General features: G+C 44.4%; 1 protein-coding gene across 2 annotated transcripts in view; it reads left to right on the top strand.

The window, feature by feature from the left end:
* Positions 1-17,491: 17,491 nt before the first annotated feature.
* Positions 17,492-22,547, top strand: part of TRAPPC10 (trafficking protein particle complex subunit 10) — a gene marked incomplete at its 5' end in the record, with an annotated part of 44,950 nt that continues 39,894 nt past the window's right edge. For both annotated transcript variants that reach the window (XR_014227451.1, XM_082304344.1), the window contains one exon: positions 17,492-17,582. Coding sequence is in view for 1 of the 2 variants with exons in the window: in XM_082304344.1 (XP_082160470.1) it covers positions 17,492-17,582 (91 nt within the window). The remainder of the gene's footprint in view (positions 17,583-22,547) is intronic.

The following is a 22,547-nucleotide window of genomic DNA, read 5'->3' as shown; positions in this document are numbered from 1 at the left end:
GCCCAGCATCTGGGTTTTTTTCTGCGTTGCTGAGTAAGCAGCTGATAACGTAACTGGGAGATCTGCATCCTTTTACTATTTGCCACTCTGGTTTTTGTAACTAAACATGCACTAAGGGCTATTTTCTTTTTGGTTTGGTTGGTTTTATTTCCATTTACACTTTCTGGTCTCAGTCCTGCAGACCGATCCACGCGAGGGCCACGTGTCTGCAGCAATCATCTGGGTGGATCATTTTGTGGGGGCCGGGAGCCTGGGAGTAAAGAACAAGCTTAACCCTACGGCCGTTCCCTGCACTAAGCCAGCCATTGAGAACTGCAGATGGATGGTGCATTGCTGTAGCACTTATAGAAGTAGCATATAAAGTTTTGTGTGGTTCCTCCAAATGACCAGGATGGAGGGGAGGGATGTTCCTTTCCTGAAGAATCCTCCAAAATAAACCTAAAGCTGTATCATCTGAGAAGCTGAGACTCCAGGAGGGTAAGCTGGCTGTTCAGATAGATGCTGTAGATTAAACCAATTTTTCAAATCTGAAATCTTTCAAGTTCCTATTTTTCACTGAAAGATAAAGCCCTTCCCCCTTCCTCGCCTGTGTGCTGCATCATACACTCCCACCTGAAAGCAAACCAAGACCCACAGGAAGATCACTTGGCATATTTTGCTCCCTTCCCCGTATTTTTATCAGAAGGCTGCCCAACAGAAGTAGATCTCTACAATTTCTACCTCTATTATATCCCTGGCCTGTTTCTGTACCTGCTTGGTCCCCTAAGGCATTAGCTCTTTGTTACGGTATTTGTGCCTGCAACAACTAACAGGCGTATGGTATCGTGTTCCTCTGTCGTCTTTTTGCTAGACCGTGCAAGTGCTGAGTTCTTGGTTTCTCCCGTGGGTTTTGCCTTCCCTGATCCTTTGCTCCTTTGAATTCACCAAGTTGTGCTGAGCTGCCTTAAAATGACAGATCAGTTGCGCCGTGTGTCACTGCATGGGCAGACCTTTTTTCGTGGAGAGGATGGGCTCTGATTCTAAGAGTACACAAGCAGAAATTTAGTTTTTGTTACTTTGCTAGTTTGCGCAAATACAGCTTTTCTTATTTCTGTGCCTCCATTGAATCTCCTCAGATCCATAATTCATTTTTAAAGGCTGGTGATTTTGATCTGGAGTTTTTAATGCTGTGTTCCAGAACTACTTTATTCAGCTTTAAGGTGAAAAATATGGGTTGAAGTTTTTATCAGTATAGCAGAATAAAGAATTCACTTGACTAAGATGGTATGATCCTTAGTACCTGCGTGCAAAAGCCAAGCCGTGAAAAGCGAAGCCCCAGCTGATGGCAGAGCTCTGTTGCTTAACGTGTGCTGCTTTGCCGTGCGCTTCAGAAGAGATGTTACTGTCGCTAATTCTTGTCCTCGGAGGTACCTGTCTTCCCTCATTGCCTATCCACCTGCCCTTCTGCAGGTCCTCTCTCCTGAGCTGCTTTCTCTTGCTGAACCAGCCGGTGTCGGAGCTCACAACTGCACGCACTGGAGAAGCCGAAGCAGCGGGGCGGCGGGGTGTACGGAGAGGGGGAGGTTAATGGGGCAGCGCTGTGTAAGGTAGCTGTGGAAACGGAAGAAAATGTTTGCTACTTGGATGAAGGCGTAGGGAATGTTGTTAGGTGGTTTGTTGCTGTGCTAAGCAGTCCACATCACAGCGACCTTTAGGTTGTGGGAGCTTCTTACACGTCCTCTCTTTAAATTGCAAACACAGTAGGAAGTTGACTGATGGTGGTGGCGGCGGCGCTTTCTGGGCGTAGCTCTTCTAGATTCCTCAATCTCACTTATTCCACCTTTTTTCTTCCAATATGGCATTAATATATTGGGGAAAACAGCCTGGAATTCCATAAAAGCAATGCTCTGCCCTCAACACCAGACACCATCAGCCGCTGCAATTGGGAGTGAGTTCATGTTTTAGATGTGCTACCTTCCCGACTGCAGTTACGTTGGGCAGAGCGCTTTCTGGGGGCAGGAACAGGTGAATGCGCTTTCTACATACTTTTAAAACTGGAATCTGTTCCTGAGAGGCTTGACAGACTGAGTGCATCTATGGAGCAAAACTTTATGTAAGTATAGCAGATTTTTATAGGTAGATAGAAGCTTAATAACTGTGATACGGGTTAATGAAATACTCTTCTGGATTTTGCCACCCTATGGATTCACATCCATGAACCTATAATATTTTTTATATATATATATATATATATATATATATATATATATATATATGTCAGAGTCCAATACTCTCTGACCAGGTTCTTTTACATACCTCACATGTGGAGGATGTAATGTTTAATATCACCTTTACTTATCTGAAGATAGTTGTTACACGGGATTTCTGATTTAGCAGCGTGATACAAATTATACCGAAAACACAACACAAGACAAATGTAAGTTACGCTCAGCAAAATACAGCAATTGCAATACACGGTTGAAGCATGATGCTGATGGGTTCTCCATTACAGACCTCTGTAATGGGCTCACTGCCACGATGCTGGGCATCCCCAGTTGCCAGCGAGGAACACGTGGGCTGAAGCCAGCTCAAGCCCGCTGTTCTCTTTGAAATTCTTTTGTTAGTTATTTAGGTTTTATATTCTGCGTGAGGCTGAGCTACGGATTCATCCCCCCTGTGCTGGTCTGGCTAACTCAGGGAGATGTTTACAGTTGATCTGCTCAACTGTTTGTAGCTATTTATCTAAAACAAAGGCCGCTCTGCTCCCCTTTGTGTTGAGCTGCAGTCAGCTTGCTTTGCACAGCTGTGGTCAGTCACACCCTCCGTTATCCCCTCAGCTTCACCAGCCCATCGCCCTTGTCCATGTCCACCGAGCCTTCTTCCCTTCTAGGGGTTCACTGGTCAGCCACAATAATACAATATATGGTGTTGGTGTATCATATGATATATGTATGATATCGATATATTGTATGATTGATAGATTCAAGGTCTTTGAATGCCTCCAGAGGAGGGCAGCAAAGCTGGTGAAAGGGCTGGAGGGAATGTCCTGTGAGGAGCCGCGAGGGACTTTGGGCTTGTTTAGTGTGGAGAAAAGGAGGCGGAGGGGCGACCTCATTGCTCTCTACGGCTTCCTGAGGAGGGGACGTGGAGAGGGAGGTGCTGAGCTCTTCTGCCCGGTATCCAGTGGTAGGATGCGTGGGCATGGCTCAAAGCTGTGCCAGGGGAGGTTTAGGCTGGACATTAGGAAGCATTTCTTTACCGAGAGGGCGGTCAGACGCTGGCACAGGCTTCCTAGAGAGGTGGTCGATGCCCCAAGCCTGTCAGTGTTTAAGAGGCATTTGGACAATGCCCTTAACAACAGGCTTGAACTTCTGGTGAGCCCTGAAGTGGTCAGACCATTGGCCTAGGTGATCATTGTAGGTCCCTTCTAACTGAAATAGTCTATTCTATAGATGTATCCCCCATTATGCCAACGTCATTACGTTCCTGCTGCGATAAAGGTATGTGCCAAAGGGGCAGGATTGTGGTGGGCTATATGGTGAGCCTGCTGGGGCTGGAGCTGTGCCGCCTGAGGTGGCGTGGCTGGAGCAGACATTCCTGGTCAGTGCCGGACAGGCAAAGCACGTTGCTTCCCGAGGTACTTGCTAGAAAGCAGACTACCAAAAGCAGTTGCCACCTTGCCGTCTGTGGTAAATGCCTCTGCGCAGTCACAGGCACATAACTGACAGGGTGTAACGGGCAGGGACTGATTGCAAAGAACGCGGTACAGAGCACGCTTGACTCTGAGGACAGGTTGTTTTTCTTTTCTTCGCCGTGACTTGTGATGTGAACCACCTTTGTTTTTCATCTTGCTGATGTAGGGCAACGTTTGCAAAAGCCAAATTCAGTGGTGGCCTAGTTTTCTGATGATTTCTCTTTTATTTGCTTGTCCAATGAAGTTACAAGTGGTTACGGGCTAGTAGTTGCTCCATTTATGAGGAAAGTAGAAGAGAGAAACTAGGCAGGGTTTAAGAGGTATAAAGGGTTAAGGGTATAAATCTCCTCCCACCTTGGCTGCAATGAAGTAGAAACTCTACAAGTATTTTCAGGAAAATGCTATTTTGTGTATGCTTCCCATCAGCTCAAAGCTCCTTGTCAAAGGCAGGTAAGTGCTATACTCTCCTTTTTTCCCATCTTTTAATTCAGCTGTAGCAAAGTTATATAGTCAAGATTATGGCTTGAAGCTGCATCTTTTAATTGTAGACCTCTACCACGCAGATACACTTAAGTATGCTGTTACAGGCTGCTGCTTCCAGTCCGTGGAGAGAAGGCTCTCGTGGCAGTGGTTCGGGCTCTCCCCTGGCATTCATGTTTCCCCCATCACACCGGCGAAGCGTGAGCCCTTTCATGGTGGTTTCCAGAAAGGAGGACAATGCTGTGCCTTATTCCATCTGATCAAAGCTCTCCACTTTGTAATCCAGCCAGGCAGGACTCGTGGAGAAGAATATTGGCCCTCCAGCTTGTTTGGCCATCAAACATTTCCACTTATGTAGTGACATTTAAGATGATGAGTTTATTTGAGCTAAATCCTGTTCAGACCATTGCGGTGACTGGGGTGGGTATAATTGTCTCCTTAGGGATTAGCAGCCAGAGAATAGCCCCATGCAGCCGATACGGTTACTCTTACCTCTCTGTAGGCAACAGAGGGCACTAGATGGAGGACTGTAGACCTAACGACCACCCTCTTCTGCACTTTGCCTCTGTACAGCAAAGCTGGTTTGCAGGTTGCAGAAGTGGGGTCCGCTGTGCCGCAGGGCTGAGCCGATCTCCTGAGGCGTCCCGGGGGAAAATCCTTCCCGTTGCAGTTACTCCTCTCTTCACACAGCCTCTGCAAGTGTCATGTTTGAGCAAACGAGGCCAACTCATTTTATGCACAAGTGAGCTTTCTTCTAGCTGTAAGGCATTACTTTAAACAGCTGCACAAAAAATGAGGCATAAGGAAAATGCAACCGATGCTGAATGGGCAGACCGAGATCTCCCTCTTCGTTAGGGCTTTTTCCCTGTTTTGCTGTTTTGTTCCTCCCATGTTACACCTAGCACACAATCATGTAATTCCCATAGTTTACAAAGCTTTATTCCAAATCTCTGGTATTTTAAAGGTCTATATTAACTTTTTCTTTCTTTTTTTTAAGAAGTTGAAGGTTTTCAGTACAAAGCACTTAGTGGGGTTATAATGGCATAATCTGCCTCTTCTGCAGTATGGAAGGATGGGGAAGCATTGCTGCTGTCTCTGCCAGCAGGTAGGTTCAGAGCAAGACTCACTAACTGAACATGATAAATGAGTTTGCCTGACAAATCCCCTATTTCTTGTCTGATGAACTGAATGTTAATGGCTCGCTAAAGAATGGAGAAGACCACCTCAAACTGCTCAGAAATGCTCCCGTGAAAGGGCTTTTGAATATTCTGCAGCTGTGAGGTGTGGACAAGACACAACCACGTGCTGTGGAGTGGAACCCTGCATTTTTGGGAAGGGAAATTTGCTCAGACCAGGGTTAGTTCCCCGTCAGATGGGAACAAACACACAATATCCACCCACCGCCCCTGGCCCAGAACAGCAGCAAGATGGGAAACCTACAAACTTGTTGTTCCCTGCGACTATGCACTCTCTTGCTGGCAACCGTACAAGAAGGCAGTTGGCCTATCTAAATTAAGTACCGCACATAATGGAACATAAATTATTCCTGTTAACTCCAATGCGATAACGTGGTTAAGGAGAACAAATTGCACTGAAGCAATATTTTTTTTTTTTCTTACTCTCAGATGGATCTCTCAGTGAAGCAACCTCTGGAGCTAATATTAGGCCTGGGAATTTCACAGGCACTAATAGGATTAGGCACATGACTTCCTTTTCAGTCTGATGGGAGTCAAGTGTTTTAATTCCCTTGGGCTTCTCTGAGATTTCAGCACAGATTCAGAAGCAGCACCCAAACCGTCAGCACACCCAGATTTGCCTCTCCGGCTGTCCGCCAGGCAAGGAGAGATTTGCTAATCCACCCATCAGGAGGGTAAATGGCCTTCCCAAGGAAGAGAACCTGGTGTGCAACCTGGGACAAAACAGTACTTGCTCCCACTCAAGATGTAAAACAAAACAACATACTGTAACTTTGTATAGTACCTTTCAAAAATGAAATAATAGAATTGTGCTCTTCCACTCGCAAGAGGAAACCTGTTCTCATTTACCAACAACTCATTTGGTGGGGGGGGTTCAAGCTCAGTCTTACTCAGCTTCAGTTTGGTGCTTACGGCAAGGTTCACGGTGCCTTTCTGTCTTCAGACACAGCTGAAAAAGACTAACATAGGGCGGTAAAAGTAGGGAACACTTGATTGCAGTGCTACTAGAGGATTCTGGATGTGAGCAGCATCATCCATTAGAAATATTTACTGCCTTATTATTTGGGGGGCAGCAGTGGTCAGAACAAGAATCGACAGGGATCTCATTGTCCTTTCTCGCCCGTCAATGATATCTTTTCTTTTACAGCTGTCTTAATAGCTTTACTAAGAGCACTAATGTCTAATAGGATCAAACCCTGAAATAGAAATCTGTAGTGGAAAAAGCCCATGCTGCCTGGATGTCTTTGTGATCTTGAAAGTTATGGTACCATTGTGTCTCTGGTTGCTTAGTCTTTCTCCTTCTCTGTGAAATCACATATACACAGAAATTAAGAGGTGGCAACTGTCAGTTTAACCCTCTGTGAGGTGTACTGTTACCATGGTAATTAGAGTATCAAGCCTTTTCTTCAAAAGGGAAGGCTAGTGCTAACAGAGCAACTTACCATTTGATGGTGGTGTAAGAAAAAAGTCTCCTCCCAATGGGACTCACTCCCGTGAACGCTTCAGATACCAAAAACCACGCTCCATCCCTGCTCCCTTGCATGAAAACGTCTGATGTTTTCATACTACATTCCAGTGCATGTGTAAAAGCTGTCCTCTCCCCACCCAAACTCAAGATGATGAGTTTGATTTATGTCACTGCAGAATGCAGTTCTACTGATCCAGAGCCGGGAAAAAATAAATAAGGACTCTGAAGTGGAGGTTCCTCACCTGAATATTTACTTCCAGGCTTATCGTGATGGCTTTCTGGGCCTCTTCTTCAGACTTTATTATTCTTGTAGTGCTTCCATTTTGCCACCCAGGGAGGACCTGCCTAAGGTAAGCTTTCAAGGGAATCTCATTTCTAATTAATATTGCATTTTAATTTAATAACTAATAGCTTTTGACATGCTAATTTTGAAATGAGCTTTCCCTTGATGAATTCAGTGAAGAGTATTTAAATAATGGTGTAACTCACTTTAAGATTCCCTCCTTCCCTCTTCCCATCAATTTTTAATTATACCTTGGACGTGCGAGCTCTTCCCCAGGCTGGTGTGATGGATAAAGAGAGACCCTTATTGCCTAGAAAATCAAATTAGAAATTTTATGGTCTACTTTTTACCAACTTCACCCATACTCTTCAGAAGTTAGTCCTAAGCAGGAGGATAAATGAAGCAAAGTAACAACCCACAACTACTCTGTTATGAGACGTTTTTGCAAAAACCGTAATTAGTTTGTAACGGTTTATTTTATTAATGTTTCCTTTAAGGTGTTTTCTAAAGTGACTTCTAGAAATGACCACACATCTATGTTTCTGGTGGTGTATTAAGTGAGAATGAATAGAGTCATGAATATATGCTGGAGGAAAGGGTTGTCTTTTGTCTGGTGTGTACAGTCCCCAGCTGAGGGTGTATGGGTGCATGGACCGCAGTGTATAGCTGTTAAAACGACTTAAGTAACAGTGATTTATCTCCTGAGTTGTGAACAGGGAGCTCTCTGACTGTGACAGAGATTAAATGAATTATGGTCTCTCTGAGCCGTCATGACAGGTTGCTGATATCTGGCAATGCAGTCACCTTGCTAGTGGTGATACCAAAGCTCCTGTGCTTGAGTTGTGCATGGAAACATCCCGTGGTGGTGCCTTACCTCCCCCTTTTCCAAAGTATGGCCAGCGTTCAAATTTTTATCTTTCTGCATTTCTAACTCCTTCTCTCAGGATAGTATAACTTTCCAGATAAATCAGAAATAAGCCCTTTTCTTCTAAGGTCTTCGGTCTCAAGAGGAAGCCCAAAACCACCTCTGGGTGTGACTGCCCTAGGACTCTGCCTTGGACTCTCTCCCACTCATACCCTTGGCATAAATGAGGATGAAACTCCTCATATGAACTTCCTCTCTCTTGAGCTAGGATGCTCGCTTTTGATTTTCATGCAGCAATAGCTGACTATCTTGCAATAGCTACTATGGCTGCAGGGCTGGATAATACGAAAAAGGGGGCTGCTAAGGGAGCAGGTTCAGAGGTGAGCGCTACACAGAAGTAGCACCCGTGAAATGCTGGAGAGCATGCTGGATGCTATTGCTTTGCATCTCGCCATTTAAGACCAGCTAATTAGCCCTACTGCCTCCCTGCTGGCAGTTGAAGTGTTTCTGTTTTGAAGCTCGGGTCCAGGATTGACATCCCGAAAATCCTCCAGAGCTACAGGAGCTCCTGGGGTTTGAGGGCCTTCTCTGTCTGCTGGCACCTTGTTTCTGCCCCTGCTGGAAGCGTGCTGGTTGAAAAGTTGTTTGGATTTCAGCAGAGCTGTAAAAGGCTCTAAGATCACTGCAGTATTACTAGTTAGTTTCTAAATAAGTTTGAGTGACTCAGGAAATGGACATAAATGACCTGCTAGGGGAGCAGAAAAGGAGGCAAGTATAGTGGTGGCTCAGCTGCAACCATGACCAGGGTGAATTCCTCCGGTCTTCAGAATTAGCTTGGAGTTAGAGCTCTCACCTCTACTTTTTCCTCTTTCATTTTGTTCGTGTGTTATAGGGGGAGAAAGCACAGTTGTTTGCACCATTGGACACCTAGCATTATCATCTTGATAATGATGTTCATACTTTCATACTCAAAGTTCATATTTAAAATTTCATACTTCGACCTTGTTCTTCTTTACCAAGGTGGGTAAGTGTACTTGTACCATACTCAGCATTTGATCTGTGAGTTCAAATGCCTTTCTCCTCATGCCTGCAAGGTGAAGCTGCCTCTGATAACTCAAACACGCTGCCTTTTTGTAGCGTCTTCTCTGGATGAGGAGGATATTTGAGAGCTATTCAAAGCAAGCTGTTTGGGAGAGTAGGAAAGTCTGTCTTAAGGAGTGCTAGAAAGAGAGGCATTGCCAGGAAAGGAGGTTTCTCTGAGTCCCAGAAGATGAAGACTGATGTTGAAAAGATTATGAAGATGGTGTTGGAGAAATAGCATGCTGCTGATCCTCCCTTCCAGGCTAGGTGGCATCTCCCCCTCCTTGCTCCAGCTGCTCTGCCCTGGCTTGCCGGCCAGTTTTCCTGTAGACTTCTTCCTTAAATGATTTCTCTTTTTTTTTTTTTCCTCTCGCCACTTCTTCAGGCTGTTAGCTTTTCCTGACCCTTCTTGAAGGTCTTTCCTCCCACATTTCAACCTTGTCCCTCTGGTTTGTCTTGGGGGTCATTTAGGGGTTTCCGAGGAAGGACACATGCGCCTCTTCAGCAAAGTTATTGCTGCTTCCTCTGCATTCCCCGTATTTTCATAACTCTGGTGATGGGGGGGCAGTTCACACAACACTGCATTTTCTGCTGCAGAAACACAGACAGATATCCGTGGATGGGATGAAAATGCTCTTGAATAGAGCTGGTATGGAAATGGATTCCCCACATTGGTTTTGTTGCTATTAAATAAATTTCAGTCAATGATTCTTTCCCAACGATATGAAATAAAAAGCCAAAATTCTGATTATTATGTACAGCTAATGATTTGTGGCTGACATACTAATTTAAAAAGACAAGGTGGCTTTTAAAGTGTTCATTTGGAAAAAAGAATTAACTTTATGACATCATAAAAGAATTTTCCCAAATGTAAAAATCTCAACAATTTTTTTTCTGTTTCTGCAGGTGGCTGTGTGTTCGTGAAATTAGTTAATTAAAACTAGAATTTCCTATGGAAAACTCATTCAGTTAAAAATAATCAACTGACTGCATGCAGAAGTGTTTTATTGGCTATGACCCAGAGATGACAAAAAGTTAAGTATGCCTCCAGCATTACTTTTTACTTGCTTTCATACACAAATTTGTTAATCATAGAGTGAATCAACCATATTTTTTTCTCTTGTAATACAGTAATGTGAAAAACCATTGCTAAGATAATATCAAATGCATATATCCATAACTTCTAGTTTCAATGTTAGGATCACCTTAAAATCTCAAAGTCTAGGCAAAGAAATGAAAGTACTTAAAGTGTAGAGGAATGACTTCATTATTTAATGGGGGAAACACATCGTGTCTCATTTTTACAGTAATTTGATGAACAGGAATTATCTGAAAATACATCTGAAGATACTGCCTGTTGACACAGGTTCGTGTCAATGCGGCAGAGCGCCGTTCACGGACGGGCCACAAGCTGGCGGCACGAGACTACGCGGTTTGGTGCCAGTTTTCGGCCTGCTGTCCGCAAATGGAAATGAAAACATAAAACTATACATCTGCTTCTGGATCCGACACCTCATGTAATTCTTCCTTTGGGCTAAGGTTTCCTTCAGTCCTTGTATAAAACTTAGTTACAGTTAATAAGTGGACTTTTTAATCCCAAACACTGTACAGAGTGAATGAGAAGAGGAACTGCAGCCCCATCTCACTGGAAGCTGATGAATTCCAATATCGGTTTCTCCTCAAATGTTCATTACCAAATCCGTCAGAGGAAAAGGCGAGAAATCCCTACAAGCAAGGATTTCTGTTCTAACCTGATCATTGGAAAAATGCCTTTGAACTTTTCCCGTAGGTAGAAGTTGATGCTCATCTCGAAGAAGGAGGGTTTCTATAGAAATTCTTTCTGAATTTTTCTTTCCAAACCTTGCTACTGTCCAGCTAATGATAAAGTTGAACATTCAAATATTCATTCTGCCTATGAAGTTTCTCTTCTGTAACCATTTTCAGGTCAGACAGGATTTGAACTTTTGATAAAATACCAGATGTGTAAGCTACTCCTACCGTTACCCCCAGAACTGTTCACCTGCCTACAGGCCCCGTTTTAAGTAGTAGTGATAATATGTCAAACTCAGGGTCTTGTTTCATGACTATCTCTGGCATAATCCTACAGTAAGCCGTCTCAGGGAAACCAATCCAACCTGCTAAATGACTGGTTGTTGTAAAAACAAGAGTTGGGCACAGTGTAACTGGTACTCATTTTTGTACCTACGCTGAAAAGCTCTGGGAAAACATCTTCAAGACCCTCCATGAAATTGAAAGTTGGCATAATGATGATCTGAACGATTTAGATATCGCACTGTGTCTGGCTGGGATGGACTTTCTTCACAGCGGCTCATATAGCACTGCGTTTTGAATTTGTGGCTAAAACAGTGTTGCTAACACGCTGAAGGTTTGGCTGTTGCTGAAGAGAGCTTGCACAGCGTCAGGGCTTTCTCTTTTCCCCCACTCTTCTCCACCAGTGAGAAGGTTGAGGTGGGCAAGAGACTGGGAGGGGACACAGCTGACCTCAGTTGGCCAAGGGGCTTTTCCATACCATATAATGCCACAATGTCAGGCTCAGCAGTAAAAACTGGGGTACGGGAAGAAGAAGGGAGATTTTTGGCTTCCAAGGTGGCTGTTGTTCAGACTGGCTGGGCATTGGTCTGCTTGTGGGAGGTGGTGAGTGATTTCCTTTCCTTCGTTTTCTGTCTCTTTCCTTCACCTATTAAACTGTCTTTATCCCAACCCACGTGTTTTCTCACTTTTATTCTTCCTTTCTCCCTGTCCCGCTGGGGACGGGGGAGCGAGCAAACAGTTGTGTGGCTGCTGGCCAGGGTCAACCCACCACACAAAACAGAAAGAAATGTTATAGTGTGGTCAGATGTAGAGAATAAAGATACGCTCGTTCATGAAAAATCTTTATTTGGAGGTCATCAAATGCGAGCAGTGGGATATGTGGATTAGAGGGAACAAGGAATTTTACATTCACGACTGTTACTGCTACCAAATCCTGGGATCCTATCATCTACCATGACGCTCTTGGGCCTCCATTATCTTAAAGGCTATCAGGCAGTCAGACAAAACTGGAGAGAGGGAATCCAATTACACTGCGGACACTACTGGTTTTGTCTTCATCCAGATCAAAACCTGGCACAGGAATTGCATTTTCCTCCTATCACACCTTTGCGTGCCGGGGATCATTTCCCCTCCTCAACTCCATTCTCTTTCTGTTTGTCTTCTTTTCTCTCTCTGCCTCCCCAAAATAGGGCAGTTGATATCATCTTCAAACTCAGCAGGAAGATTTTCAGAGGTGGATTTCCCCCTGTAATGGACTTTCCGTCCAAATGTAAGGCAATTAGGGATACAATTTAACTGCTTTCCTTCCTTTTTCCTGCTTCTTAAATATTTGAAAGAATTTCAACAAGGGTTGTCCCAGTAGGGACCCAAAGACTGACATCATATTTTAGGATTTAGTGTTATAACAATGAGCCAGGATTTAATTAACCTTCTTGCCCCTTGGGAGACCCGAGACAGAGGATCCAGTGCCTCACAAAACCGCTGCTGCTTCTCTTGCAGTTATTGAGCTCATTAATCTTTCTGATACTGTACTTCAGACTATAGCTATATTTTATTTTGGTCAAGTTAAAGTGCTAAATATTTTACAGAGATAATGAATATTCCTTGTCCTGCCTTGCAGAGAATATAATTTAAAGAAACCAGTAACAGGAGAGCTGAGGGGAAAAGAAAGAAATGGAAATTCAGGAGCAGAAAAAGGTGTGGGATATGTTGACTTCCCCTGTTTGCCTGACACCTGCGCCATGTGGGTTTGTGCTCCAGAACATATGGAATATGATTGAAGGGGACGATGAGAAATTTAACCCTTTAATAGTTTACATTAACCATTGTACAATATACACATATGGCACATCTGAAACCAGTTTCTTCCTCTGAAACAATCCCCACCTTTCAAGTCAGACTTCATTCCTCCTCCAGGAGGGAGAGTTCCCAAAAGCCACAGAACCTGCCCATGAAACTAGCCTAACCCCAAACAAGCCATGTAACATGACTGTATTGATGGGATTGCCCGATGGCAGTGACTATTGGGTGTATAAATCTTTAAGTAATCAATACAAACAAACATTGCAGCAGAACCCTAACAACTGCAGCCGTGCAAACTTTTGATGGAGAAAATTTTAAATTTTCTGTGATACCTTATAAATCCTATTGCAGAGATAAGTTGTGAAATGAGGGGAAAGTGACCTGATTGCAAGATCAGAGTGCACCTACAAAGTAAAAGTAGGAAGAATAAACACCATCTATTGCTATTGAAACAGTTAATGAAGTGCAGTTAAGCAAAGTTAGCATTAACCGCGGAGTCTGCATTTTCAAAAGTAACGAGTGAGTTTGTGCACTTTGTTTTGGGAGAGAAAGAGTCCATTTTTTCCCCAAGATTGTTTTTCCTGCTAGCGTGTTCTCACGCACCCAGAGCCCTGTTCCCGTAAACCTCCATCCAAGGGAGTCGATGGCATGTGCTACGGCCTGGTTCAGCCAGCACGCCTCCGCTGCCTTTGCACAGAAGCCAGCCTGTGGAGTAAAGAGGAAAGGAAGGGCTGGTGCACACTTCTGCCCGCACCAACCTGAAATTCGGAGGAAGCTCAGGTGCACAGAGACTTGGAAACCAGAAATCTCTTTTTGCTCTAGTAACATATGCACAATCTTTTCATCCTGTCATACAGATGCCTCCTAGACTAATCTGCTCCTTTATACTGCACCTCAAAGTCAAGATCCATCCCAGCGGTGACCCACCTGGGCCCTGAGCCTACCGCAACGATACTGCTGATACTTTGGAGAAGCATTTGCACAGGCTCTGGCTGGTTATAAACTACCTCAAGTTCAGCTCCTCCTCTCTCACTTATTCATCATTTAAAGTGCGGCTATAATTCTGCTTTGCTAATGTGACTACGGAAAAGTTTCAGGCACCCGATACCCAACAAACAAATGGTGAAGAGAATTTGCTAATTGCTTTGCTAAAGAGAACATTTTGTACGTGTGAATGTAATTTTATCTTGCCAAGCACTTAAGGTTGAAAAATTGGAGAGAACTGTAGCACCGTGATGGCCTGGTGTCTACAGTATGATCAGGTTTTCTGGATGCAAAATTAACGTTCACTTAAGACATGTATGATTTCCAGTAGAGACAGATAGTATTTTAGACATTGTTGATGTACAGGAAAGAGGAAAAGGAAAATTCTAATTGCAATTCAAGTGATTCCTTTTTCCCCTTCCCACATTTCCCCCAAAAGGAAAATTTCATCCACTCATTCCAGAATCCACAGTATAAGCACAAGGTTGTCGAACTCCTGATTTCCAAATGCTTTAACTGTTCTCTGTATAGTTTGCTATTAAAGATCTACTTTTTCTTTCAGAGACCAGTCAACAAATTAACTTTCAAATATTTTTTGGTAATTAAACACCTGAGAACACAGTGAAAAGTTGTTTTCCATAGTCTTCCAAATCTTCTTGCCTAGATTAAAGTGTTTTTCTTGTCCTTTTTTTTTTTTTTGGGGGGGGGGGGAGGGGGGCAGAGGGGGCTGGGGGAGAAGGTGTGGGAATAAGCCACAAATGCCAATGTATATTTGCTTCACTCACTATCAAAACCAGCTAGCAAGGCTAGGACAGATAGGGTTTTTTGGGGTTTAACAGAAACTGCTATACTGCAACTATAAAAATGAGAGAAAAGAGATTGAACATATATGAAATTCTGTAGTGATTAAAACTTTAATCCCAATGAACTATTGACCTTAGCTCTAATCTCTGAGAAAAGCGGACAAGCACTCTACAGTAAGGGGAGATTGCTGGAAGAGATTCCTGCTTATTTGACTTGGGTTTGCCTGTTTTCCTACCTGAGTTCTTTAGGACTGTGCAGGATAGACTATTTGACAGATGCATGAAATGAGTTGCTTTGGAGCCTACGGGATGGAATTTATCATTTTTTGCATATGCATATAACTGTTTTTCTATTCTGTTTCAGTAAATCACATATTTGCCACATATTTATTACTTGTACTATAAAATCAAGTATAAGTGCTGTCATTTTTAAAATAAAATTTTGCCAGGATACATCTTGACTCTCACAGCACAAAAAAAAGAGGTAATGAAAAAAATGTTAGTATCCAGCTGCTCACCTACAGCTGAAAATCAGATATAACATTTTATTGTGCTATGTAAGACTCTTAAAAGTTTTGGCCTTGTAAAGAATTTTGTATTTGACTGTGCCAAGGAAACAAGTCTTGTTATAACCAAGGTGAAAAAGAAGCTCTATGCAAATGCTAATGAAAATACTCAAAGAATTGGAAAAAAAAAACATTAATCTCCAAAGCAAAACAGGAAAGACAAACCTGGGAATATTCATCTGCAGTATGGGCTGAACATGTTACACGGATGCTGTAATTATTTTTGAAACGACATTATAAGCCCAGGAAATAGGGTTAAGGTTTTGCTGAAAGAAAATTCTAAACAAATTGACTTCTGGAAATACTTGGACAAAACACCCAAATCACCTCAGCACAACATCACTGTGCAATAAGCAGTTACGATTAAACACAGATTATTAATACTCCTATCTTAGATTACATTTACACATGTATGCTGTGTTTTTCATTTTTTACCCCTTATGGCAGACTACTTTCAGTATGCTCTTCTATACCTTAATTCCGTCAATTTGAGGTAGTAAGTCTAAATCCTCCAAGTTTAGGATTCTTGATTCTGAAGAAATTGTACACGACCAAGGTGAACAGCGGGTTTATTAAAAACAAATCAAAAGCATAGGATCTCAGTCTACAGTAAAACGAGTCAATTTTACCATTACTGAAGTCTAATACGAACTAATCAGATGGAACAGAAGTGTAATAGCATATTATTTCTATGCATTTAAAAAACCTACTGTAGAAACCCTTAAACTTTAAGGGCCATATTCACTGATATACTCTAACTGCTATGCATTGCTCTGGAACAGAAATACACTTAGGATTGTGCCTCCTTTGCATGAGCCAGTTTTGCACTTGCATCTCATTCACCTCCACTTACTCACCTGCCCATGCTATGTGCTCCGTTGCCTATAATCCTCCTGATTCACACTCCATACACGCAGCCCCTCGCCCTTTCTTCCTCATAGCTTCCATGCTCAAAGAATGCGCCTAGTGAATTATAAGGCCAGCCATCTGTTGCCTGATTCACTGTAAAGCACATCTTCAAGATGGCCTGCAACAAAACTACTTAAAGTATTTGAGGTCAGTGGAAAATATGGTCCCTAATGCACTTACTCCCATGGAACTGGCCGAGCTGTAGGCTCTGAGAGCCATGGGAATGACCTAGGCTCTGAAGCACAAAGCATGTGCTACACAGCCCTGTGAGTATGTTCCTTCTCCTTACCTGGGCAGAAAAGGAGACACGATAGCTCTCCACACTGCCACAAGGGATTATTCAAAGGTGCTAAACAGAGGCTTAAATCCACTTGTGAAACCTGGCCACGCAGTTGTCACACAACCCCCTGTTCCTTCTAGGCCCTGAGCAACCCCCACCGCCCCTCTGCCCTCGGGGACAGGGCCAGCCCCGCCATGGCACAGCCTGCCGGGCCCCTCTCCCCGCCTCCTGCCCAGCGGGCTTACGGGCCGGGGCCGCTGCCCACGAAGCCCACCAGAGCCTTACATAAATCCTGGAATAAATAAATTAAAAGATCCACGCCGCTGACGCCGGGTGTCAGCGGACCGAGGCATAGCGGGGGGCTCTTTCCCACAGCCGCCCTCCCAGCGCCCCGGGGTTCCCGCCGGGCGGCAGAGCACGGCCTTCCCCGGCCCGGCCCGGCGGGGAGGAGCGGGGCGGCAGGCTGAGGGCGGCCAGGTAACCCTGCCTCCGCCCACCTGCCGCCGCGGGCGGCTCAGGCCGGCCCTAACGGCTCCGCCCGGGAACGGCTGCCCCCAGCCCGCAGCGCAGCGGCGGCACAGAGGGGAGGGGAGGGGAGCGCGGCCGCGCCCTAGGGCCGGGCCCCGCCGCCCCGCCAGCGGCCGCAGCGTGCGACCGCCCTCCCCTCGGAGGAGGGGGCCGCACGCCGCCCGCTCCGCGCAGGCGCGCCCCGGCCCCGCGCTCCCCTTTATTTCACCCGTTTCCCGGGTTAACCCCTCTGCGGCCGCGCCGGGCCCGCGCGGCGTCGCCCCCCGCCGCCGGGCCGCGGCGCTCCCCGGAAGCGGTAATGCTCGGCCGGTGATCCAGGAAGCGGATGAGCCGGCCCGCCTTCCCCTCCGGAGCGGCGCTGCGGGGACGCGGGGAAGGGGGTGGGGGGAGGCGGGACGGGCGCCAGCAGGCCCCGAGGCGGAGCGGCCCGTCCCAGCCCCCCGGCGGGGGGGAGCGGCGGCGGCGGCGTTTCCATGGCGCCGAGCGGGCGGGGGAGCCGGGGCTGAGGACCCCGCCCGCTCATGGACCCCGCCGCGGCGGCGGCCGCCGAGGAGGAGGGCAGGGAGAAGCCCCCGGTGATCTACACCATGGAGAACAAGCCCATCGTCACCTGTGAGTGCGCCCCGCGCCCGCCGACGGGCGTTAACGGGCGCTGCCGGGGCGGGGGGGCCGGGCAGCGACGGCCGGCCGGAGCGGTGCCGTGCGGTGCGGTGCGGGGGGCCCTGGCCGCTGCCCCCCTGCGGGCCCGGGCGAAGGGCGGCCCGGGGCGGGGTCCGGCGGTCTGCCGCCGGCGGCGGCGGGCGGGCCCGCGGCGCTGAAGCCCGGGGGCTGTGCGGGGCGCCGGCAGGGCGGGGAAGGCAGGAGGGGGCGAGGCGGAGGGCGGCCGGCGTGGAGCGGGGCCCGGCGGCGGTGGCGGGCAGCCCGCGGCCCTGGGTGCCGGCGCTCGGGGCTGAGGGACACGGCGCCTGCGAGGGGCTCTGATGGCGGGTTTTGCCGCTTTACTGGTTCCCCCGCCCGGCAGTGGACAAACTTGGGTTTGTTTCTGTGTGTTTCAGGGCTATGGTACATAACAAAAACGAATGCCATGCTTACAGGTGCTTAGGGGAAGGGATTCAAACATGCCAATAAACCTTAAACCCCAAACTTCTTGCCAGCGAGCTTTGTGTAGTTTTGCTCTGGGTAAGAGAAGTCACGAGAAGTGAGACATCCTCTGTGGTGGGGAGAGATTCCCACTGATGGATTCCCACTGACATTATAATTTAATCTTTAACTACTGCGCTTTGATTTCATCTCCGAGACAGTTTATTTAACAAACTGGATCGCGTGGTTCCAGCGATGAGTTAGTTCTTTCAGGTGTCAGAGGCAGGCAGCTGGGACATGTGCACGCTGGTCCTGATGTAAAACGTGAGCTCTTATGCTCTTACAGGTATAGAGGGTTGCACACAAAATTCACTTAAAAGAAGCACGTGAACTACATCTATAGTGTTCTTAATAGCAAAAGTAAGGTGAACGAGATCAGCATAGAGAATTCTGCCTCTTCTTTTTTATAGCAGAAGGTAACCAGTAGCTGTTCATTCTTAGAAGTATTTCTAACGATGACATAACAAACTACATATTTGCACTTTATCAGTAAAACAGTGGGAATGCTTTATGTGCGTGTGAAATAGAAACTATTTCACAGGTATGTGTTGTCTTATTACGAAGTAAGCATCTATTGCTGGTTAAGGTCTTAAACTGATATTGGTATTTAGAAAAAATATCCAACTGTAACCTCGTAACTATATAATTATGAAAGTCTGTCTATATATTTTCTTCAAAGTATTTTATAAATGTGCTTTTTTTCTTTCTTAAACTTTTTCTTTTTCTTTGGATGCAGTTCATAAACTGAAGTCAGTGGTATCTGTATTGCATCTTCTGTACTCGCCTACTTCAAGACTTTTGAAATCCATTACACATCAGGTTTAAAGTCAGAGAAATGTATATATCAGAAACATCTGAAGGATGTCGTGGCCTTCCTTGTTGGTGTTATGCTACTCTTCAGGCTGTGGCGGATTCTTTTTTAGATTTGCTGGCTTTATCCTGTACTCAGAATTGGAGAGTCGGGGGGTGGTGGTGGTGCATGTCAGTCCTTACTGTTCCTGTAGGATCTGAGTAAGTAACATATCTTTCAGTCTGTTGAAGTACATGCAGTTTTACCTCAGGCTTGCTTTTTTGTTGGTAAATGCAGGAAAGAACTCTGGCCTCTTTGTACAAGTCAAGCCCAATTATCCGATATTGAAAATAATATTAATTTCCTATAGTGAGTGAGTGTATTTTATGGTTGAAAAATGTTTTGAACTTATCACCATACAGTATGGTAGCAGCACACTTACAAACGAGATACGAGGTGAACGTTATGTATAATGATACATTTGCACGCCTTGCTCCTGGACTAAAGGAATCATTTCTGGCGCTGTGAACGAGCGTGACAGTAGTATCTTTAGTGGTATGGACTAGAATCGTTTGGTCTGAGACAACCTAATTCAATTCAGAAAATAAGGCTAATTGAACAAAAGTTCTCAGAGATGACCTCTCTGGTGAATGTAATAAGGGTGACTTGCTACCATTTTTAAACTAAAACATTTGCTTTTAATGGGGAATGCGTTTTGCTTTAGCTGTTTTAGTTTCCTTCTTCCTCTGTCCAGAGAAGTGGAGTACTTTGAGACCATAGTATTTCAAACAAGTGCATTCAACAAAAACAACTTACTTGAAGGAAAGCTCTTCTAAGCATTACATTGCCAGTGATTTATGAGGAGGTGAAGCTTGGTCTTCCAGGGAAAGAATTGTTGGCTCAGTATTGGTTTGTTGGAAAATGCATTCAAAGCCAAGATATTAGAACCTGTTCAAGAAATACAGTTTATCTTTTGTTTTGTGGTTCCGATTTCAGGCAGTTGAAGCTGTGTGGGATAACTGCCCCACCTAGCAGGCGCACATGAGGAGAAAACAGACCTGAAAGGGGATGGCTAGTTTTTGATTAGATGAAGGAAGAGCGAAGGTTAAGTGAGGTTGTGTCTCGGAACATAAGTATTTCCTTTTGCTACAAGATTTAGATTAAGCTCTGTCAGGTAAACATTTGTATCATGAAATACTCCTGTTAACTCTTAGGGTTTATTCTTAATAAGGGAGAACCCAAGAGAGAGTTTTGTTTGGAATGAAACTTATTTTCAACACCCTGCATACCAGAGATGTTTTGTAAACAAATGTTTTTATCTGCTTGGAATAAATTTGACAGTGCTCTGGAAGGAATGCTTCTTTGGTAAAGAGAGTTATGCTTTCAAATCTGTGAGTTAGCCTGTATTGTAACAGTAGTTCTTTGCTATATTGATACAGTTGTGAGCTCAGTACTCTTATGTATGTATGGGCCTCGGCTTCTGGAATAAAAATGGCAATTTCCACGTGGCTTGCCAATTGCAAGTGCAGTTTTTGTCACTATTCTCTTCATGTTAGTACTGTAACTTAATAGTTTTGTCCTCAGGATTTGTCTGTAGATGCATTGGCCTTGTATTTATGGTATTTGTATTACTGGCAAACCCCCATAGTTTTAACAGAGAGTTTAGATGAATAGTATTCAGCTAGGCAAGCTGTCTAACCAAAAACTTCTAAAGACATTTTCTCTAGGCAAACAGACAGCAATATTTTGTAAGTGTGGGAAAAGTAGTGTATTCACGGAAAGATGCTGTTCCTTTATGTTTTTTTCCCTTTTCTCAGGATGGCAACATCCCATGTAGTATTAAATCATTCTTGTCCGTTAGGACTGAGTGCCATGATGACTCCTTTCCAAATTAGTTTGAATCACGTTTTTATATTGTCGGTCTTACTAAATTGTAAACCCACTAGGGAGTTTCACTGTTCAGCTGTGGTTGTGCTCGCCCTGGCACGTTACCTTGCGAACTCTCAGTTCACGTTTGTAGCAACTTATCTTCATTGCTACCAGACCTTGTATGTTTACAAAGCATTTTGAGTCAGCTTCTAGCTTTCTCACTGCTGTAGAAATACTATTTTTAGCATCATTAATGTTTTTTTTATTTGAAGAGGCAAGTTGAGCATTTGCATCAGACATCTTGAACTTGGGTAGTTTCTTTGCAATGTTGACTTGACATAATCTTTAAAACAATGCAGATTACTTTCGTAGGAAACTTAAACAATGTTGCTTGCTTCTCATGAGTCCTAGCTCTGTCTATCCATATGAAGAGGAAGTTGAAGACTGAAGACAATCCTGCTTAATGAAGTAACTAATAGGTTTTTCAGAGCTTTCCTACCAAGCTCTTCTTTTGTAACTGTCTTCATGCAGTTGCTGAATATTCCTTATCAGCTTGTAGTCTCTGTTTATATATTGCGTGTGTGCATATTTGTTCTTCCTGTCAATAGTCTGTCTTAGTACAATGAACTTTATATATAATCGTTGGAGAGAATGGGATGCATTGCTTTCATTTGGTCCATGTTCAGAATGTGCTGTGATAACAGCAAAAGGAAAACCATCAGCAAAATCCCGAGAATGGAAAATGATTGCAACTATCTTCAAGAGCAGCGTAAACAGAAAAGGTTAATGAAAGTAAAGGGGGGGTGGGAAGAATTTTACATCTTTTTGGAGTGAAAATAAATGCTTGCAGTTAAGAATATTGTTCTAGGACTGGCAGAGCTTGATTCAAAAGTTCTTCTGTTACTAGAAGGTAGGTGTAATAAAAAGTGTGCGAACAAGACGTGGCATGTAGCCCAAGTGATTAGAATGATTTGCTCCTAGTGAGACCCTTTAAACAACTATATCCTATAAATGCATTTTCTGTGTTCCTCAAATAGGACTCCTGTCTGCATTGTAAGTCATCACTATCATGTAGTTGATCAAATATTATTCTGTACTTAAATAATCTGATTACACATGTCATGAGAAGCAGCAGCATACTCTTGATAGTGTTAGCCCCTATTTTACAGATTTCGTAGTGCAGCAGTAAGTAAAAATGTAAAGTTTCACTAAAAGGGTTTTCTTCTGCAGGCTACTAGTGAATCAGCTAAGATTTTTGTATAGCAATTAAGCTGTCTTGTGTTTTGGTTTTTAGACCTCTTTTGAACATGAATCTGGGTTGGCGGGGAGGAGGACCTTTAGAAGAAACAAACACACAAAAATGCACCTGCCTTCCAAAACTTCAGGCGGATCCACTTATAATAGGCTAGTGAATTATGGGAAAAGATTCACAGCAGAACTCTTTACCAGTGGAAAAATAAGTGGGATCAGAAAGGTTAGCTATGACTGATATTTGGGCATAAAAACTAAACAAAACCACACCAAAGTGTAGTCTTGGCACTGAGCTCTTAAAGGTATTCGAAGGCTTTTATCTCAGTTGACTGGGTTTGTCATTGGTATCAAAGAAAAATATTTTTCTGCTTTAGTCATCTGACCTCATGAGTTTTTGTTTTACACTGCCTGTGTAGTTAATGGATTGGGATAATTTCCTCTAGAGGAAAAAAATTAGTTGTGGGGTATTCAGATACTGCAGCGACAAAGCCTATAAGCATCTAAGAAATTTGGAAAGTGTTAGAAAA

Source organism: Platalea leucorodia, assembly GCF_965183815.1.
Source record: "Platalea leucorodia genome assembly, chromosome: 2".
Lineage (NCBI taxonomy): Eukaryota > Metazoa > Chordata > Aves > Pelecaniformes > Threskiornithidae > Platalea > Platalea leucorodia.
Note: the sequence above shows the minus strand (reverse complement) of the source record. Positions and strands in the feature narration are given on the sequence as shown.